General features: G+C 44.9%; 2 protein-coding genes across 6 annotated transcripts in view; one reads left to right on the top strand and one right to left on the bottom strand.

Moving 5' to 3' along the window:
- LOC147756188 (uncharacterized) overlaps positions 1-11513 on the top strand; it is a 38830-nt gene extending 27317 nt beyond the window's left edge. For all 5 annotated transcript variants that reach the window (XM_086987744.1, XM_086987745.1, XM_086987746.1 and 2 more), the window contains one exon: positions 11024-11513. In XM_086987744.1, coding sequence (XP_086843870.1) covers positions 11024-11167 — 144 coding nt within the window. In that variant the 3' untranslated portion in view covers positions 11168-11513. The remainder of the gene's footprint in view (positions 1-11023) is intronic.
- The window catches only part of LOC111249488 (uncharacterized), a 69462-nt gene continuing 60270 nt past the window's right edge, over positions 11339-20530 (bottom strand). Inside the window, exons 4-5 of the mRNA XM_086987721.1 lie at positions 20098-20333; positions 11339-19045 (exon numbers count right to left, since the gene is read on the bottom strand). Coding sequence (XP_086843847.1) covers positions 18934-19045; positions 20098-20333 — 348 coding nt within the window. The 3' untranslated portion in view covers positions 11339-18933. The remainder of the gene's footprint in view (positions 19046-20097; positions 20334-20530) is intronic.

Below are 20530 nucleotides of genomic sequence, written 5' to 3' on the forward strand. Positions count from 1 at the left end.
GAAGGCTGTGTCACTGAATTGCCGGCTGATTGCTGAACATCCAATGATTTCACCCGCTCTCCATGCGCCCGTCTTACTCGCTGCTTGTAGACGATAACCTAGACGATGGAAGATGGGAGGAAAGCTTAGTGTGACTGGGGTCCGAGTACGAGCGCAAATGAGGAAAATTGCTAAGGGCAGGGAAACGTTGTCGTGGGGATGATGGGGGTGAAGAAGGACAAGTCGCATACAGGCCATCATCAGTCGAGACGACAACCGAGATCGGCTTGAGCTCCAAGCTAGGCAAGCGTTCTTTTTCCCGAGCCGCAGTGACAACAGCAGCAAAAGCCCGATGTTATGTGCTGTAATCCTTCGCGCATTTTTGTCGTAGAACGAGGCCTGATAGAGCGCGCGGGCGCGACCGATCGGCTAAGGCAAAAGGTCCCACTAAAAGTCTTAGCTTGGGCAACATAAGGTCGACCCCTAGCGCCTAGACGCCTCGTAATAAGGACATACAGAACGAGGCGTATGACTACACGGTGCGTCGACACATGGTATATTTATGATGATCCCATAGGGATTTTGCGGGCGTCAGACAGAGGCAGCGGTACGCACCAGGAGCTCGCGCAGCGTCTGGAGAAGTATGAGTGGTGTACGTTGCTTGATCCGATACAGTGGGTGAAGAACAGGAGAAGATACCGTATGGAAGAAAGACATGGGCGTTATTTCTTGCGGACGCGCGACTGAGTACGCGAATATCCCTGTCGATACAGGCGCGTCCCCATCACGCAACACTAATATATGCAAGTTACTTTTGGACCAACCAAATTGCCCTTTCTCTATAGCAAGCCAGGGCACACATCCGCGCCTTTAGCAACATTTCGTCGGCTTTGACCCCAACACAACTTCAGCACAGATCGTCGTAGTAACAACAAGAAAAGGGCAAAATCAGCCAGCAGCCCAAGTTAACCTAGACGGAAATGAGAGCAACAAACGCCGGGACGTGCAGAAGTGGCAGCAGCAATAATAGAGGGGGTCGTAGACTGTCACTGGATGCGCTTAAATGCAGGGGGATATGATGGGAACTCTACTAGTTCGGTAGAATGGATCAACCCGGTGAGAAGCGAGCAGAGAAAAATCCAAATTCAGATCCAACTACGTATCTGAGAGCTGATCGACTCATAAATCGACCGAATCAGCTTTGTGAGCGCTGCGTTAGCACAAAAAACTTGCAAAGTCTGACTGCTGGCAGCGATGCATATGATCATGCGAGGTGGCGTTCTTGCTGTCGATTGCAGTAGAACTAGGTTGGTAGTACTGAAGCATTATCTTTTCTTTTCAATAGGAATAATGCCACGGTGTTAACTGACTGTATCCAAGACAAGGCCATAACCCGAAGCTAGAAAAACCTAAGCAAACCGTTGATATGTTAGTTATAAGCAGTGTGAGTCGGTATATGTGTGCGTGTATTTAGGTAATGTTCAGCAGGACAGCGGCTTTCTGTCGGGTAAAATAGGAAGGATATACTGCTACTCGAAAGCCCGTTTCCTTCACCCGTAGATATACATTGGCTGCTTATCGATCTGGGCTGATCCACCAACAGCATGGGATGCGGCTGCAGTAGCCGCATGTATCTTCCCGTTAGCTGAAATGATATGTCTCAGCTTTTGGTCATCCTCAATGTATCTTACCTCAGCCATCTTCAGCCACCACCTCAACTTCTTATTCTTACTGTATGGCTTTGATCAGACCGTAAGCACCATATAACCTAACCCATGCTGAATATATCAGTCTCGGCTAGTGCAGATTGCTCGCCGCAATCGCCTTCTGATTAAACCCCTACTCACGAAGACTATCTGCATTCGCTAGCTGGACAAGCAGTAGCCGCAATAGTTCTATAGCGGTAGTCAATGAGTTCGTACTTTGCCTGTATTGTCTTTAGCGTCTGTTGGTATTAGCTGTCCCGAACGGTTGACATTTCTGATCCCTCAGCCTGTTCGTCGAATGATTGTCGAATCGAATGTCTAACCATTTTCTAGAAAAGGTGCCTTATACTGCTCTCGCTTTTTTCCTCGTTATAGGCTCACGTTTTTCGGTTCGGCAGAGGCCCCTGAACATCGACAGCTGATAAGCAACCGAATGGCGTGCAGCCTACTGCCGTTCTTTTCACTTGTATTTTTATAGTCGTCGCGCTTGGTCGCCGTTTCGACCCTGGTTAGCTATCTGGCCTCGAAATAGACCAAAGTAACAAAGCCCCATTTCCCTCAAACCCGCTCCCATTCTTTCCTGAGGAGGGAACGTTCTTTGCCCAGCGACTTTATGCTGTTTGGTTACACTGCTGAGATGGCCAGAGTGCTGGCTCCGGTTTCGTCCGTTAGACCAAGCGAGGAAGCCATGAAGCCGACGAGGACGACCACTATCTAATTGCGGTTTGCTGATCACGTCTGAATGTGTATGTATGTTGATGTCCCCATATCTCTGTTAGTTTTGATGCGCGTATACAATTGAATCGTACAAGGTGGCATGGCGATTCCATTCGCGTGTTCTATTCGCCTTTTTCCTTTTCTTCCTCATTATTTTGTGTTCCTTCGTATTAATGGCACTGCTACTAACGGCTGCGTTATACAAGGAGGGAAAGCGCACATTGGCCCTGGAGCCGTATATAGATAAACAGAGAAAATGAGCGCCGACTAAGGAACGGTGAGTACATTAACAGCTGAAATAACAGTAGCACTAGAATATTTAGCAATTTTCGCGCGTTTAGTTATTGTAGCATTAAGTAGGGAATGAGTAGCGATATTAAAGAAGGTGGGCGGCTGGGGACCAAGTCGAGACTTCGGCAGGCCTTAGTTGCCGATCTAAACGGGCGAGCAAACTGCAGTTGGGTGAGAGACCGAGCAGGCGAGACGAGGCGCAGGGAATAGAAATAGGGTCAAGAGCGTAGCAGGAGCAACAGCAGCAGCTGTAGGGTAAATGGCATGAAAGCAATAACTCGACAACGGGATGGAACACGACGGAAAACAAGGCAGCTAGCAGTGGCAGTCGTAGTAGCAGCGGTAGCAGTTATAGTAGCCTGTTAGGAAGCGTCACTCATGGGACTAGCGACCCAACCCGACCAGCGACCACGAGAAACTGCAGGCGATGGGCGACAGAGGCGAGGCGAGGCAAGGCGATGCGTTTTGCTCAGAGGGAAGGGAGAAACGCTGGTCTACGGTCCCTTCCCGTAGACGAGTGGAGAGAGCAAGGAAATGGGAACATGCGAGCGGCGATAGGTGATAGAGCTACGTTGCCGCGGCTGAACCATTGGTGATGAGGGGCTGTTTCGTAAACGGCTTCTTCAGGAGACTGGCCGCAGTACGCAGAAGTTGAGGGGTAGAGGGGAACGGGTGCCAGTCGAGTTGGGTTTTGGCCCTCCTCGCGTACCGACGGCTGCGAGATCGGGCAGAGGAGCGAGCGAACCATTGACAATGTAGGGGTTTTGTTGAAGGCCAAACGAGGAGCACCAGTTAGCCTCAGCAGCTTTTAGCAAAAAAGAAGTAGGAGCGACGTCGAACTGCTCCTACTGCTGAGAGAAGTAAAAAAACGCTGCTTTTCTTCACCTACCCTATCCCTGCCCTCGTTTCTTTTGCTTCGAGTCCCATTATGTGGGATCTTCTAAATATCGACGACTCATTGATCGTCCGTGTCGATCGGCTCCGCCAAGCTGACTCACTAAAGCTTGCTGCTTTAGCCATTCTTCCCGTTGCCTGCTCGGCCGAAAGCGGCCTGCTAACGTTGGCTGGCAAAAGCGTACACCTACATATAGAAGCGGAGACGGAGTAGTTTGCCGATGGAGCCGCGGACGCTACAGCTACTTGCTTGCCTTGGCAACCGAATAAGCGGGCCAAACCGTACCCAAACGAATGCCAGGAAGATTTCGGAGCCACTGCGCCAGGAAACGAACGCGGAAAAGAGATGCAGGAAAACGAAGGTGAAGAGAAAGAAAGAGAAGCTTGTGAAAAAAAAGCTAAGAAACGATGGCTTGACGGTCGGTAAGGGAATGACGTGAAGTGTCGCTAGTAGGGAAAACTCCATTTCAAGCTAAAGAGCGCCTCGAGAAAACCCCTCTCGCTCTGTAATTGACCGCGTACGCAAGCCGGCCTGAACATCATCAGCAGCAACGCCCGCGACTAGCACGGCACTAGGTTCCATTCCGTTGGTAACTCGGTTTTCCACGGAGAACAGTCTCTCCGGTAGCTCGACCAGCCACGGCAGCAGACGGCAACGAAACCCATGTTCGCTGGCTCGCCTCTCTTGCTTGGCCGGTAAGCAAAGAACTCTCGACGACGCAAAGGAAAATGAACGAGAAGAAACCTCGACGGCCGCAGCAGCAGCAATAGCGGTAGGCGCTGCTTTGCAGCAGAGAGCGCTTCACGAAGAGCAAGCGCTGGTTCAAGCCTCGCTTTCTCTGGCCGCGTCAAATCAAGTTCTGCCTTTGCACGTTCCGCCAGTTGAAACTGGGCAGTTTGCGGACTCCAGTCTGAATACTAAGTTTTGGATACTCTGGGCCGGACTAGCCTGGAGCAATTCTCGACTCACTCCGGCAGTTGACCATTGACACTCTTTATCTCTTCTTGTTTTTCGCAGCCCCTTAATTGGGGGCACACAACGACACCAACATCTGTATTAAACAATCCGCATACCAGTACAGCATTTTTCTATCGTGTTACAAATCCTAACTACAATGAAGGTAAAAAAAAGTTAAAGTTGAACAAATATCAATAACTCATCAACAAAAGTTAAATAAAAAACATCACGCAATTGCATGCGCTTATACACCTATTATGCAGAACCCAAAATGACTTTCAGTCTATTCTATCTGATAATGATAATATTTTAATTATTCTGGCAAAAATTGTAATATACGGGTTGCATTTTCGACATCTTGTATCTATATGGCTCGGATAACCTTATTTCCAAAAGTAAGTTTTTGTCAGCGGCAGCCAGGGGTAGACAGGGAAATGATGCCGTTGGTAAAAGCGAAGTCATTCCTGACAGACTGGAACGCCTGTGGTGATGAAATATGGGAAGCTGAACGAGTTGCTAAGGGAATTCCGTCAGCTATTCGAGGCTGCGCAATTGTACTGCTTCTTCAAAGAGGAAAAAAGGAACGAGGAGAGGGACCGAAGACAACCGACAGACACACATACGCTAGCCAGCCCTCTTGTTCCTTCGGCTGGGCGTCCCAGCGCTTCACTAGCTCGTCGAGCTGTTCCAATGGATGTTAGCTTCGAGGAGGCGCTGCCCTGAGGCAAGGAAACTCATTCAGACACGCTTCATACTTCCTGATCGTTTCATCAAGGAGGCTCGAGCCTGCCGCCATAGTCCCGAGCCCACCACGACCACGGATTTGCAGCACCGTCATCCTAGCTAGCTGGCTAGTGATTGCACGCTCAGCAGAGCTGCTGCATCGACGCCGCTGTTCAGGTTCTGACTGGACAAAACATTGACAATGCTGTTGCACTCTTCTGCTGATGATTACCCATTTCCTCGTTCACGTCTTTGTTCGTGCCAGTCGCTATCTGCGGACACCGCCAATGGACAGTGTTGGTGCGTGACAAATGTATCACAATGTATAATACGTCTATAAGGCATGTTGGCCATGGTAAATCTGCGATATTCTGCTATTCCTTGGAGTTTGCTGCCGGCAGGAAAAGACTTCCTGAAACTCTATATAATAGCTTATTTGCGACAATGAAAGTTCAACCAAGAAATATCAACGTACTCAGAGTTATTATGGGAATCGGACTTGCTTGAATAATTTTTAAGCTACGCACTACTAGCAGATGAAATTTCGTTCACTCACTCAGTGCCATCGTAGGTTAATGATTGTAGGGGCAAAAGTATCGTTTGAGAAGCCAGCTGAAAGTCAGCTTTCAATAATGTTTTGTTTTTCTTTTAAAAGATGAGAGCTTTAGCGAAATTTATCGAAAATCGATAAAAATAGTGGGTAAGAAAGTCTCCGCTAAAACAACAACTCGTTACCGAACCGATACATTTTCTTAAGGAAGGAAACTGGTATGTTGAAGACTACGGAGAAGCCTCAAAGGGAAAAATCGAGTTGTTGTAATCAGGAAAGTTTTTAGGAAAAATTTAAATGGAATTTAAAATTTAGGGGTGGAAAGGAAAGAAAAACGAGTCCCTTAGGAGCACCTGGATCCGAAACAGATGGAAACACGTGTGGTAAACTGTTGACACAATTGGCGTAGCTATTAGTAGCAAAGAGCTTATCTAAAACGCGCACAAACGAAATAACACGCGTCATTCTATGTTGCATACAAGAAAAGAATCAAGCGAGGGAATGGCGTTGATCAGAGGCTAAGGTAATAATGATAATGATAAGACTAAGGTAATAATGGCGATGATTCTTAAGTAAGCTGTGGCTTGTATTTGCAGTGGATACTAGTGGCATTTGTTTTTATAAGATACTGTCCGAAAAAAAGAAGTCAATGCTACCAGATATCTCGAATTCCTAAGGGGCTTATGGATGTACGATGCCACCGTTGACAGCATTCAGAGTGTGGGTCCTCGACGCGCGATCTTATCGCTATACATCAATCGAAGCAGTTTTGGTCAAGCAACCTGAAGCAATGCTTGATTGATTAAAAAAGCAGCTTTACTTCATCTTTTATTCTAATATAGAGATACTATGTTATTATTCAAGTGTATTACTAATCTACTAACGATCAAACAATGTGTTTATTGCTGCTCATTCATATGTTATTGTTATTATGGACGTGTGATGTTTGTACGCTCAACTATATTGACCGTAATGCTTTTTCATTTCGTTACACAGCCACTAAAATTTCCCCTTCCTACATTACTGCAATAATCATCACCCGTCCTGTTATAAACCAGTCTCTTCCCGTTCGGGCTTACCTTTGAAAAGAACAGGAAGATAGCTCTCTGAGATATAATATCTGTTGACATGGTCAGCAGACGACCGAGGCGGCGACCACCGGGCGTTTTGCTGTGGTCTGCTACAACATCAAGTTGAATGTTGCCCACCTACACTTTCTATTGCTGGCCTTGTCCGTCAGCAGGCAAATATATTTCTTTCTTCGTCGTTGATTATCTTTTAGGTCCACTGGTGTGCGCGCATATACGTATATGCGTACGCGCGATTCATTCTTCTTAGATGGCGCTCGTTGTCGGGCGAAGAACGGCGCCTTCCCACTCTATCTATTCGCGCCCTGGGTGATAGGCAAGCACCCAAGCGTCGCCGACTAGCGGCTACATACCACTGCACGGCGGTTGTCGGAAAAGCCGCAAGTCTCTGGCGACCGTACACGTTCCTTCTGTTAATAGAGCCGGTTCTTCAGCGAAAGTCGTAGCAGCAGTGGTAACTCAGGGGCCAGCCGAAATGAGCCTCCAGTGCACCACCTGCATCGCATACCATTTCCGGTGGAAGCATCAGGACAGCAACAAAACGGGCTTTACTACCGACCGTTGCTACCGGTAGGCAGCCAACAGCCGGCTTAGCCTCCGCTCGTCGCGATGGTGCTCAATTCCAGCTCTTTTAGAAAGGAGAGACCTTAGGGCATACAGGGGTCGGCGGATGCCACATAGAAAAACTGCTGGAGGTTAAACGTAGACAGTGAGGAGTTACGGCTGGTTGCTAAATGGAAGAGTTTGTTGAGCAAGGAAAGCAAACGGGCGTAGGCGGTTCGATCAGAGCAGGGGCATTTTTCGATGTGGCTACCTATGGCAGCCTCCTGTAATGCTTCCTTCGACATATATGTAGAATGCCTGGTCAACCCAGCCTTGGGCGAGCAGCCTAGAAAAGCGCTGCCTGTGCACTGCGTGCAAGGACTGAGAGCACTACGCTGGATAAAGGGTGCAGTGTTAGTTCTTTCTCCCAAAAGGAGCACCAGTTGCCAGTACTGGCAGGACTGCCAGCTCGTTCCCTTTCTATCTCATAGCCTTTCCTTTTTGACCGAAGACTGATACAGCCTGGCAAAAGTAGAAGAAGTCCTTGCCACGGGAAAAGCGGGAGAAAAGGAGCAAAGAAAGGAACCGACTAAAGAGTGCAGAGCGAACGAAGGATAGGAGAAGCAAATGCCCCGGTTTATCTTATCGCAAACGCTATTTAACTTATTTTGTTTTTATACAAGTTCCTGGCTGGTTCCCGGGCCTATCCCGAGGCCGGTGGGCTGGTCCGCCTGTAAAGCCGGCCGCCCATCTACTGTCGTTACCCTTTCCACGGTTCCATAGTTCGGAGACAACGCAAAGCTGTGAGGAATTCTTGCCTCTCTGGGACAAAAACCGGATGGCCGTACGATCCTCATATAGTGCACATGCACCGTCGATCGCGTTCCGCATTGGGTTCTAGCTAAACGATGAGGATAGAATCTTCGCTCGGATGGACGCGGCCAACACTTTCTAACATCGTATAACCGAGCAACCAATACATGTTGTGCCAGCGTAGTACGAAAATAGTTCGTGAAAATCTTCACTGCATTATCCCGGAGTAGAAATATAATAGAACTATATCAACGGCTCGAATCACTTATGCATGTATGTATCAGTGCGATTAGCAGGCGGACTGATATTGATGGGCGGGGACGAAGAATATACCGTGTTCTCTGCCGCTTTCATGATTTAATATATACTGAAATTGTACTACACAAACGGTGGTGACTAACTATCAAAATATATACGCGCGAGAAGGGTGAGGCAGGTTGGAAGGAGGCAATGAAGGGAGGTCGATCCAGCAAGAATTAGGTGCGCTTGCCTCGTCTCGATGTTAGTATCGATCACAATAATCTTATGGACTTAAAAAAGTTCAGAGATTTGTAGATCTGAAAGCGAATTTCCAACTTTAGACGTGAGCGACGTAAACAGGTTTGATGTTGTGCTTTTATGTAGTACGTGGTTGAATGACTATAGTAACAGCGGGCTTTTGAGCAAAGTCACCACTAGGTTCCCGCTAGGAACCGATGGGTCAAGAACGTACCATTCAATGCCAAGAGTTGAACATGCCACATGCAAACAGCCTGTTCTCTGTAGCCAACAAGCAATTCGTGATGTAGGATGCATCTGGTCGTAAATAGGGTCCCATTTTTCCAAAAGCAGCCAAAGAAATTCTCCTTCGAAAAACGCCTAGACAGAAAAGACTGTCGGATATTGCTGGAAAACTGCTGAAGAAAGCAATAAACGTGTTTTGCTTTATCGAAACCTCCATGTCAGTATATAAATATGTGGGCACACCGAGTTGCGTCAGGTCTATTTATCTTCAATCTGCTGATCCTGTATGGCTGAGTATAGAATATAACTACTAATCCATTTTAATTACTGAAATACGTATTCAGAAGATCACATATTACTGATGGCTGAAACGCATTGGGAACATGCACGTGTGTCGCGTGTCAACTGCATAAGCATATCGCAGGCAGCTGTACTGTCCTGTATACGTTCTGTTTGTTTTTCTGTCTTCTTTTCACCTGCCAATAGAGTATTTGTGCCTTTGGCAATTGGTCGCAATTAGCCTGAGCACTACGTCAAGAAAATAGGTGATATTTCTATTTGAATCTAAGTGGTAACCTTAAGTTTGGGTATTTAAAAAATAGTCACGCGTGGTCAGCCTTTTTTTTTTTTGTTTTTTTTTTATGGATAAACCACTATGACCCTCAGAGAGATGTGGCAATTCATGAATACTTTGTGTATCTGATCAATCTACGATTCTTTTTAGCTGTTCCCTTCCTAATGAACGTAGTACTTCGGAACGAACTTCGATTTACCAGCACATCCGGCGTAGCCAAACAAAAAGAACGTTGTTTAATATAATAATGTTTTATGTTCTGTGACGGAGCAGCACCTCTTTAATTGCTGCACGTGAAATTCTATTGTATTGCAACTTTGTGGCATCAGCCATCTCGAAACAGGATTCCACTGCGCACCCAAATGAGTTAGTGTTAGCGGGCGAGTTCGTTATAAAAAAAAAAAAAAAAAAATGATATGCCTATGATACTACCTTTATGGGGCTGCCCAGCTGTTTCGTTGACGAATTCTGTTTCACACGTCTTGTATGAACCTTTACCTAGTTTCGAACTATGACCTATGACGAATGAATGGCGCTTGTCGGTCTGCATCCGGCCAGACTATTGAAAGAAGCTGGTCACCCCCACCGAGGCGATTAACCGGAATACCACATCTATATGTGTACAGCATGGTGTATTCAAATTAGGCAAAACCTTAAAGGGCTGCTTGTCGTAACACGCATGCGTTCATCGGGCCATTTCTTTTTAGAACAGAAAAACTCGTCCTGGCAAAAAAAACAGTGCGTCATTTTCGCAATTTGGACAAAAGAAAAGCCCTTTGTGAGGGTTAAACGTTGACGAAACTGAAAACAGGTTTTTTCCTCAAAGTCTATTGTCCATTATTGCCAGCTTTCATGCGGCTTCTTAAAAATTCTTAATAAAATTTAGGTTTAACGGGCCCCAAAAACCATTTTTATTAGGCCTGAGTTTCATACAAGTATTAATAACCGTTTTGTATATATATATATATATACGTATATATAGTGTCGTTTAAATAAACTAGAACGGTTAGCCTTTCCGAAAGCTTGTCATGTTTTTTTCTTACATTTTTGGAACCTTTGGCCTGCTGTCAGGCGAAATTATAGTTTCGTTTAAATTTTTTGTACGTGGCCTATTCGAACGGCACCTTAACAGACTTTCATCTGGGATATCGTTTACTGCACAGTTAGTACTAAACAGTTGACTCCAAATAAAAGGAAGGACATTTTGTAAATGGCTTGCGGGTGGCTGAGACCACAAGATCGCGGTGAATGATAAATGTAATAACTAGTCATATATATACATATATATATATATGGCGTGATATACACATATCCAGGCTCTCGTTGAACCAACTGATCCTATATCGTATTTTTTTTTCGAATATATGCAATGTCGATATTAGCTATCCGTCCGAGTGAGTCGTCAGATCAATTAAATAGTACGGATGTATTAGCTACATGTCTCTTATTTGTTTCTTATTCTAGGAACGTCAGTATGGACAAGAAACGGATACTATAGACAATGGTTGCCGATCGAAGAGCATAATCCTGCACGAACCGAATCCGATTCACAAGAAGAATCAAAGTTTATTTCAAATCAGCCGCTCGTTTTACTGCTACAGTTTCTAAAAGAAGACCGTTTATGGCTAAATGTTTACGCTGCCAGTAGGGATTAGTCGCCGTACGTAGTGACGGTAGATGAGTTGAGACGGATACTAATTTCGAAAAAAAAGAACCATCCAAGTTACTGTGAAAAGGCTGACAGTAAAAACTAACACATTAATTCAAAACACCAACATATTGCAACAAACATTCGCGATGAATGTCGTGTCATCTTTATTAGAATTCACCCTTTTATTCTTTTTCGAGCTGTTTTCTTCTATTAAGTACCATTCGTTCTGGTGTATGTTCGGTGTTCATTTGCCTTATGGCCCATCTGTTAATAAATAAAATGTTTATCTACACGTATATATAAGTTATTCCTGTTGTAATTTTATTTATTCTCTGTCTGTCTATCCACTGTCAGTGGTGTATTGTCACCGATCGCCATCGCCATCGCCACCACCATCATCATTCATTCAGCTGAATTGATTGGGTTTTACGTCTGCTACAGCCGTTAAGCGTTCCATCAGGCATGTTATTATTTAGCTTTGGTAATATTATTGCTCTCCTTATCATCGAAGTTTACCTCACGTATCGCAGTTATTCATATGAGATGATCGAAGTGGTCGATGAAGGCGAAGGCGTATGTTTCGATAATATATATATATATATATATGTATATATATATATTCAATGGTCATCAAAGTGCAATCTCTGGTGCAAGCTGATTTTACGATGTATATATATATATATATATATATATAGATTTATTCCTATATTTGCAGAGCGACAAGTTTATTATTGTATAACTTTACAATCGATTCATAGTTATCTTATTATGTAAAATATACAGATATCAATATTATTACTATGCATGATTAATAATCTTTGTCATGAATGTTGCCTTGACGTAACAGGTTTGCTGCCGAGATGACATTTGTAAGAATATATAATGCAAATGAATGATGTTTGGGGGTCGCCAAGGTCACGCATGGCGGCACGAAGTCATGTTGAGGTCACTTAAATAGATGAACAGATCTCTGTGTAAGTGAACTACTTTGTCGATTTCTTATCCTCGTCACGGGGGTTTTGAGCTCTATGATAACATAGTTCACATTTTAGCCATTTTAATATTTTGCTTTGTTTCCATCGTTCCCTTTTAATATCCTGTTCGTACTTTATTAGACATGTCTCTTATAGTACTTTATTATATATATACCGCAGAGTTCATTTATTTATCTAGAAGGTCGTTGCATAAGATCTACTCACTACGTCTGTCGATCAGGTCGGCCGAGCGGTCGGGCAGCAGGGGTGCAAAAAAATATGGGGCGAAGGGCATTTTCAACTACATGATCACGGTGCTCAAAGGATGGATCCACTCTTCTTAATTCTACTAAGCGCATAGTAAGGGGAACAGATCTGGTGCGATCGAATGCGCCAGACGGAAAGCTACTGTTTCCAATGGTACGGCTAAGCGAAAGCTGAGGTTGATCAAAAAATCTAGGTGGCCCATGTTTCTATCCCTTGAGCACATTCGCCCGCTTTGATTCAGCTATGTAGATCGTGCAGGAGATGGGTGCCTCGCCGTCGCCTCAGAACAAGCTATCGATGGGCAAGTTTTTTAATTTGCACGTACGCACAGCGTACACTCGCGTTGCATTCTTCCTCATTTGGCCGTCCCCTTTAGTTCTGCATCTCTACTACCGATTGGCTTAACGCTGCTTATGCAACATTACTGTGACAGAAGCTACCCTTCAAAGCTTTTTTGCTAAACCGGGACTGCTTGCCGATCATAACCCTAACAGTGCTAACAATAACATCTGAATTGGGTAATCTTAGGGAACTGGAGAAGGCGGAAAAGAGCGAAGGAGAAGAAGCGAAAGAAGCCAGAGTAGTACAACGAGAACATAGTGATTGTAACGGCATCCTGGCTGCCGTTCTCCTCAAGACCTGATCCGTCTGGAGAACTAGGGATAGCGGGTTGAAAAACGGGATAGTTGAGGTACAAATCGGAGTAAGAGGGGTATAGTGGGTAAAAGAACTCTCTTGCTCTTAGCTCGTCGCCCTTCAGTCAATTCTCGAACACTGGATTGCGAGGTTACTGAAAAGGAACACAGTTTCACTATCCGAGACGATGGCGGTGGTTAAGTCTGTGGCAGTACCAGAAGCAGCACAAGTACACCACTTGCAATTGTCGAGGTGCGGCAAGACAGATAGAGGGACAAACCTCTGATTTGAGCGAGCATCATTTCTCAGCGCACTCCCGACAACCGTTGTTATCCTTCGCAGTCTGCTAGAGGGAGATGAGGAGTTCCCAATTGCAGTTTTCCCGACACAAACGCTTTAGTGAGTACTAGCCTAGATAGCGCTGCAAAAGCAGTAAGTGAGAGACACACATAGAACGTCGTGGATGACGGCCTATCTGTCCATCCACACGACTGCTTGCTCGTTCGCTCATTTTGCTATTCGCTAGCTGAAGAGGCAAATCGAGAAGCGTGATAGGGGTCTGAGAAGGGAAACCGATCTGGAAGGGAGAACGGGGCCGAACGGCAAGCGTTTGACAATTCATTCATCCGAAACTGGGGCGAAGGGGCTACTGGTACCGCTGAAGCTGAGATGCGGCTACCGATGCTTTCAAGCGTTGAGCTTTTTTTCGGCAACTTTCCTTTCTACTCACCCTACTGCTTCTGAGCGGCCGTTTGCCGGTTTCGCCTGTTGGAAGGGAGCGGGCCGTAGAAGCAGTGGCTGCCTATTTTGCGACCGGCTGGTTACTTGCATTCGCTGGGTTTGTCTCCCATGTCTAAAGCTCCAACTTTTTCGCTTTTTCTTTCGACCGATCTAGCAAGCCAGCCAGCAAGCGACCAATTAGTCGGTCCTCTTGGCAAGCTTCATTTTTCAGCGGTCGACGACATCACTACTTGCTTGCCTTGCCTTGCATCGTACGGCCACCGTTTGCTTGCCTCGTGGCTCGGCTTCCGGGCCGTCGAAACTGACCCAGTCCCCTTTGCTTGTTCGTCCACATCGAACACCGACCGGAGGAACGGCCGGGAGGCCGACCAACTGATGCTTCTCGCCATTGCCTCGCAGTGCACCAACTAGTGCAGTTACCACCATCTAGCAAACAGGAGAAATGCCCTGCGCGGACGGACCATTGAATACACGTGTCTCGCTGACGACAACAACTACCTAAAGAAGAGTTATTGCTTGCGAATACACCCGCGACACCATGCCGGGTTCCGCCTCAGGACATTCTTAAATGTTCGAGACATTGGCTGCGTGTAGCCTACAGTGGTGCTGCTGCTATAACTGCCCACAACGCGGCAACGCCAAGGTACGGTAGCCGCCACTACAGTTCGGCTTTCTTATTACCTGCTGTCCTACTTCCCTTTGCCTGACTTTCTTTAATTACTTTTTCTACTTCTTCTATGGTTGTCCTATCTTGCTTCTTTGTTTCCCTATCGCCTCCTGCTTTTTATCAGCGGATTGTGGTGGACCTGTCGACACTCTCAGATCCATCAACTTGTGCAATCGTCTTTTGCATTCTTCGTTCCGTGTTTTTTAGTAGGTTGTCATCATTTTCATGTACTTTTATCATATTTTTTTACTTCTCATCAACTGATCTTCACCTTACTCTGTACTAGTTATTACTATCATCACCATCAAGATTACTATTTCTCATTTTATCCTCCCTTTACTATTCCAGTAATAATTATATATATATATATTCATTAGTCCTTGTTTTTGTATGATTTTTGCCAACTTCATTGATATTATCATTATCATCATTATTAGTACTGCATTCATTCTAGTCGTCTTGTCGTATCATTGGAAAGTATAGTAATTTTTAAATATATTAATATATTTAGATATATAGCGTTATGTATACTAGTATATGTAAATATATGTACCAGTAAATAGATTAATCAAATATGTAGTCTCTAAAACGCCTGAGTCACCGTCGCTACTGGTCGTTGATATTTCGTTGATTATTAAGAACCGTGTACATAATTACTGAAGATGTTCTAAATGGCATTCAATAGTTTAGTAAATTCTTTAATTTCTTCACCATAGACATTCTGCTTCTAATTTTGAAGATCTGTTGACGGCTATATTCATTATACGTTATAGCTAACGCACAGGCATTTCGACTAACGGGTCAGACATGAGTTCCGGGAATACTTTCCGAGTAATTATATGAGAGGTCTATATATCGAATGTTCTGCTATAATCGCATATGGAGCCCGACACACATACGCCTAGGTAGGGTAGTCGGTTTAACACATATAAGCTATTCAAGGTAGTATAATAATCTTAATAGGGACTTTATATCTAATAATATTATTAGAAATTGAGAAGGACGTGAGCTAACTTCGAAATGGCGCGGCGGCTTAACGAGGCAATTGGCAAGTCGTTCGGAAAAATGCTTTTAGTGATGACGCGCTAGTTATTCGGATAATTACGTGATTCTCGGATAGTGTCCGCTTACAGTGGAACACGTAACAAAGATGCTATACAAAACTATTAAACAAACAGTTTCTAACTAACACGCGTTTTCGGTAGTGATTGCTAAACGACCAGCAGCGAGATGATAAAGCATCTACAAATGAGTCGTCCTGAACATCGTTTTGTGTCATCCTCATTCTCCAGATACTTCTGCTCCTTGCGTTGTTCTCACGCCATTGTCTCATAGGCATTTTACTTTTATCCTCTGCCATATTCACTGCTTGTGTGTATATAATAGTATATTTGTCTCTGTCGCGGATTCGTTCTTATACTCGTGTCTGTTTATATATAATATTTATTTTTCTTTCTCTAACGTCGGCCAAGACCGGGCGCGACGTTATCGGTAGTCCGTTGTTACCAAATACGCAACGAACTAGCCGATTACGCACCGGACATGATCCATCTGCATCAGTGATCAGTGATCGCCCGTGGATTCGCCCGCAAAACGAGACCGGGGTATGGTGCACTCTGGGGTTTCCCATCCCCAGAATCGTACCAATTACCTCGACCACTCGTGCGAGGCTTCCATGGGAAGAAAAATTATTGCTTTAATTATAAGGTCAGCGCAAAAAATGTTGCTGTTACTATCGCGTCTAGGTATATATATATATTAATTACATCGTTTCTTTATTAAATATGTGGCGCTACATTTTATAATGGTTGTTTGTCCTTGCATAACACCATTACATTGTATGCGTATAGGTATCTATGCTACTGCGGCGGTATGCTATATAACAATGCCAGAACTCAAGGAATGAGGACAACTGCATAATCGGACTGACGCGCGGTCCAGCCGGCGTCGTCCTTAACCTCCAGATTGTTCAATTTTTCAGATCGTTTTGTCATACAAATGGCGTTGCTTCAGAGTTTTCTGCATAGCCGCCCTGTGCACCTCGCCATAATAATAACGCTAGCATTGAAAGTCGTGTATTGTACGCAATGACGTGCACTTGTCGCAGTAGGCATGAAGGGGGTTTACTATCGCCTGCTACTACGAGCATGTAGTAGGACTACTACATACGATATTATCATGAGGCAAGGATTGTAAGCGTAACACTTAACGTAATAGGACGTAAATCATTGTTGCTTATCTTGTATTATTTCATATTATCATATAATTATATACTGTTGACTAGAAGACTCACCGGAGGACAAAGTTAACGTCTTTGCGCGGACGCGCTAAATGATTGTAGCATTTATATATATCAACTTATGACGTTCATTAAAAGCATACATGAACGCCGTTGCAAGATACACTTACGTGTAGTATAGGTGTACACTTATTTACTGAACTTATTTTGAACAATAATCTTAGTGGTATAATTATAATATCGTTTGTCGCGCTCGTCCTTTGAGTGTTTCATAGACACGAATCACGAGAGGAGCACTTACTTACTATGGCATTTATATATATATATATATATATATATTTTTTTTTTTCATTTAATGCAAATAGTAATAAAAATATAGATGATTCTCTACCGGCAAAAGCACGATGATTCTTACTTTGATGGCCCTAAGCTTACCTGTTTAGTCGGCAAAAATGTGATTGTTATCAGTATATTATTCTATCCGTTATCTCTGTTGATTACTACTGCAGTCATCTCGTTTTGTATATAGTATTGTCTGTACATATATAATCTATATCACATATCATTAATCTACAGGACAACGCTGACCCATCGTTTCGTTCGTTTTTACTTGATCTGGGAACACGCTTGATGCATTATATTGGGCTTTGCCAAACAAACACAGACTCTGCCTTTACTATATTAGCACTCGTATCAAAAATCATCATCGTCATTGCTATTTAGTTGTTATTATTATTGTTAGCTAGAAGAGTTAAAGATTCGTTGAAAGGAGTTGCCTTGCTTGAATTGTAGCTACTGGGATGGGTATGTTGTCTGGCTGCGATCTGTTTGTCCGTTCGTCAGTCGCTGTCCATTGATTCAAATGTTACTGCTGTATGTATTTCCCTCTCTCTTCTCACGCACGTTATTTCGTTCTGATCGTTGAGCGGAGCACAGTTTGGCCACAGTCAGACACTAGTGCTAACCTCTCTCGGCTTTTCTGGCAACAGATGATCTTCGAGGCGGGCCTGCTGCCGGCCGAGAAACGGGGATTGGTAGAGGAGGCCGATCTAGTGAACGTGCAACCAAAAAGGATGTAGGCGAGCAGCAGTCCGCTGCACAGGAAGCGCACAAAGCGACTCTAAGCGGAAGCTCTTGCGAAGCACTAAATGCGGTGGCCAATGAGAGAAACAGTACGCGGGGGATGTAGGAAGTTAGCACACTGTTTTTATGAAGCTCCCCAATTGTCTGGGTGATCGTGTTGTGCCACCTAAGTGTGAGTCTGAATCTAAGCCTCCCTCGACGCGCAATATGCCAAGTGGCATTAGCGAACGATTTAAAGCTCGTCGGCGTGGGAAGGGTCTCAGATCTGACTACACCTGCGCATGTTTACACGTGCATAGGGACAGGGGCAATTGAACTACTTAGAACCAGCTCTCCTCTCTTCATTGCTCATATCCCGTACACGCCAGGTCAAGTCGACTGGAACCATGGACAGGGGACTGTTGTTCTTTTTAAGGACTCCATTCCTAGGCATTAACCAGTGCAAGTAATTGTTAGCCGTTAAATAGCTGCTGGTCGAAAAGGAGAGTCGGCACTGGGGATGGGCGGATGATATAGGGCGGATGATATAGGGCGCAATAGTCGAGCACAGTACGCTACTGATCATAGTTATAGCGGTAGGAGAAAGAGATGAAGACGTTGTTTTTGTTTCTTTCTCTTAAGTGAAATTGTCATTAATGCTATCGTGCAGGTATTTGTAGTTATACTAGTATCAGCAATCGTATTTATATTACAAAATCGAGCACCTACAAAATGTGATCAAGCTGCTTGGCAATCTCTCCCAGATGCCAAGCTTCCATATATTTTAAAGTAGAATAAAGATAATTTGACTAACAGCAATCGCCTCTCTGTCGAGTCCTTTTCACCTAAGTAAGGTCGATCTGGCGAAGGGTGACATCACGCCCAGTAGTCTCTCACAGTCTTACGTATTGGTAGGCTTCCTGCTCATAGTGTCTGCCCCTGACTATATTATGAAAACACTTACTAGCCAACGTACCACTGAAAAATCTGACAGTATCATGAAGCTGGTAAGCTGTTGAAGTACACTGACTCCAAACTCTGTTTCGAAGACACTGTTTCACTTACTCGGTAGAATAACCACCTCACAATAGCTAAATGTACGTTCCGTAGACGTCTCGTTCATGGATCACTTTTCAACTATGCTTCAGCCATTGATGAGAAGGAATTTGAGCTTACATCATCCTTGGTCTGACACGCCGATTCAAGATGTTTGTTAAGATAACTCTTTAAAGCGAAACTTTTATCGCACCTAAGTAATAAAGCCCATTATAATATTCGATGAATATTGTTATATTTGTCGGTTGTCATGGTGTTCACGTGTCGTCGTCGTCGTCGTCGTCGTCGTCGTCGTCGTTGTTGTTGCACCGAAGTCCACGACGTTTCATTACACCGAAAAAAGACAGACAAAATAAAGCAAACCAGCGATCCGATTAATAGCACTCTCGTTGCTCTCTAAATCCCTTTTCCCACTCACTCGCACGCATACAGACACACGCAGAGCTCCTGACGGTATTCTACTCATATATCTCGCCTAATGAAAGCAGTGATCAAGAGTCAAGTTAACAGAAAAGAAGCGGCCTTGGCATTGACCGCCCGGCCACTGACTATGGTCAGACTCTGCAGGTGCCGCTTCTGCGCAGTAGTAGAAACGGGAGGGGATAGCGGGCGAGAACCACCGAAAGAGGAATAACTAAATAGCAGGCAATCGTCGCCGAGTATTCATGGCGGAAGGCCATGTTCTTTGATGTTTACGCAGCTCGCCTGCTAGCCGCTTCGTCCGGCCCAGCTCGCTCCGACTCCGCCCGGGGCCCCTCCGTCTAGCGTGTTCGCGGCGGTAAGCTGTGCGGCAACGGCTGGGAACGAAGTCGCCGCAGGCAGGCCAGTCAGCCATCAAGGTGGTAAGCCGCTGTCAGCAGCGTTTTCCTGGCAGTGCTGATCTAACTACTCTTTGCGAGTGCCACTCCTTGGTGCTGTTGCATTATATCGTAGGTTGTGCGTTGCTCAACAACGGCCATCAACGCTTTGTGCCATAACTAAGAGTTACGGTTAAAACGAAAGCACAACGTTACCCTTCGGAGTTGTCTTCATCTAAGCCAAGTTTCTTGACCAGCTGAAGCGCAATTGAACTGATGCGAGCTTCAAGAAGCAAAGCGCTTATGTGCCTGTATATCCATACTGCCCACTTTCCGATAATGTAGTCGGCGTTTCCATCCAGAGATACCTACTACTTTTGTTATATACCTATTCCAGTTAACTGCTATAGACGATATATATATGTTCGCTGAAGTAGGCTTGACCTACCTGGGACACTGGAAATGCTTCGAAGTGGAATGTGTCTGCATGTGCGCTCGGAGGTTGGAGCGATCGGCGAATGCCTTTCCGCACTGGACGCAGGCGAAGGGCTTCTCGCCGGTGTGCGATCGCATGTGGCCCTGCAGCAGCCACGGACGCGAGAACGCCTTGCCACACATCTCGCACTTGTGACTCAGGTTGTGGGTGAGGATGTGCATTGCCAGTGCTGGCATCGACACGTACACCTATAAAAGGTATACGCATTGAGACAATTAGTTCGTCTAGATGAAAAGAAAAGATTGAATTGATTTAGCTGGAAACAAAAAAAAACAACGCGCAACATGGTTACTGTCGGAGCATCGGCAGAAATATCTTAAAGGGGTGCCAATGACGACTGCCGCCACGCTACTATCGTAGATAGATGACAATAGCCTTGTGTAGC

Source organism: Varroa destructor, unplaced genomic scaffold, assembly GCF_002443255.2.
Source record: "Varroa destructor unplaced genomic scaffold, Vdes_3.0 BEIS01000004.1, whole genome shotgun sequence".
Taxonomy (NCBI): Eukaryota; Metazoa; Arthropoda; class Arachnida; order Mesostigmata; family Varroidae; genus Varroa; species Varroa destructor.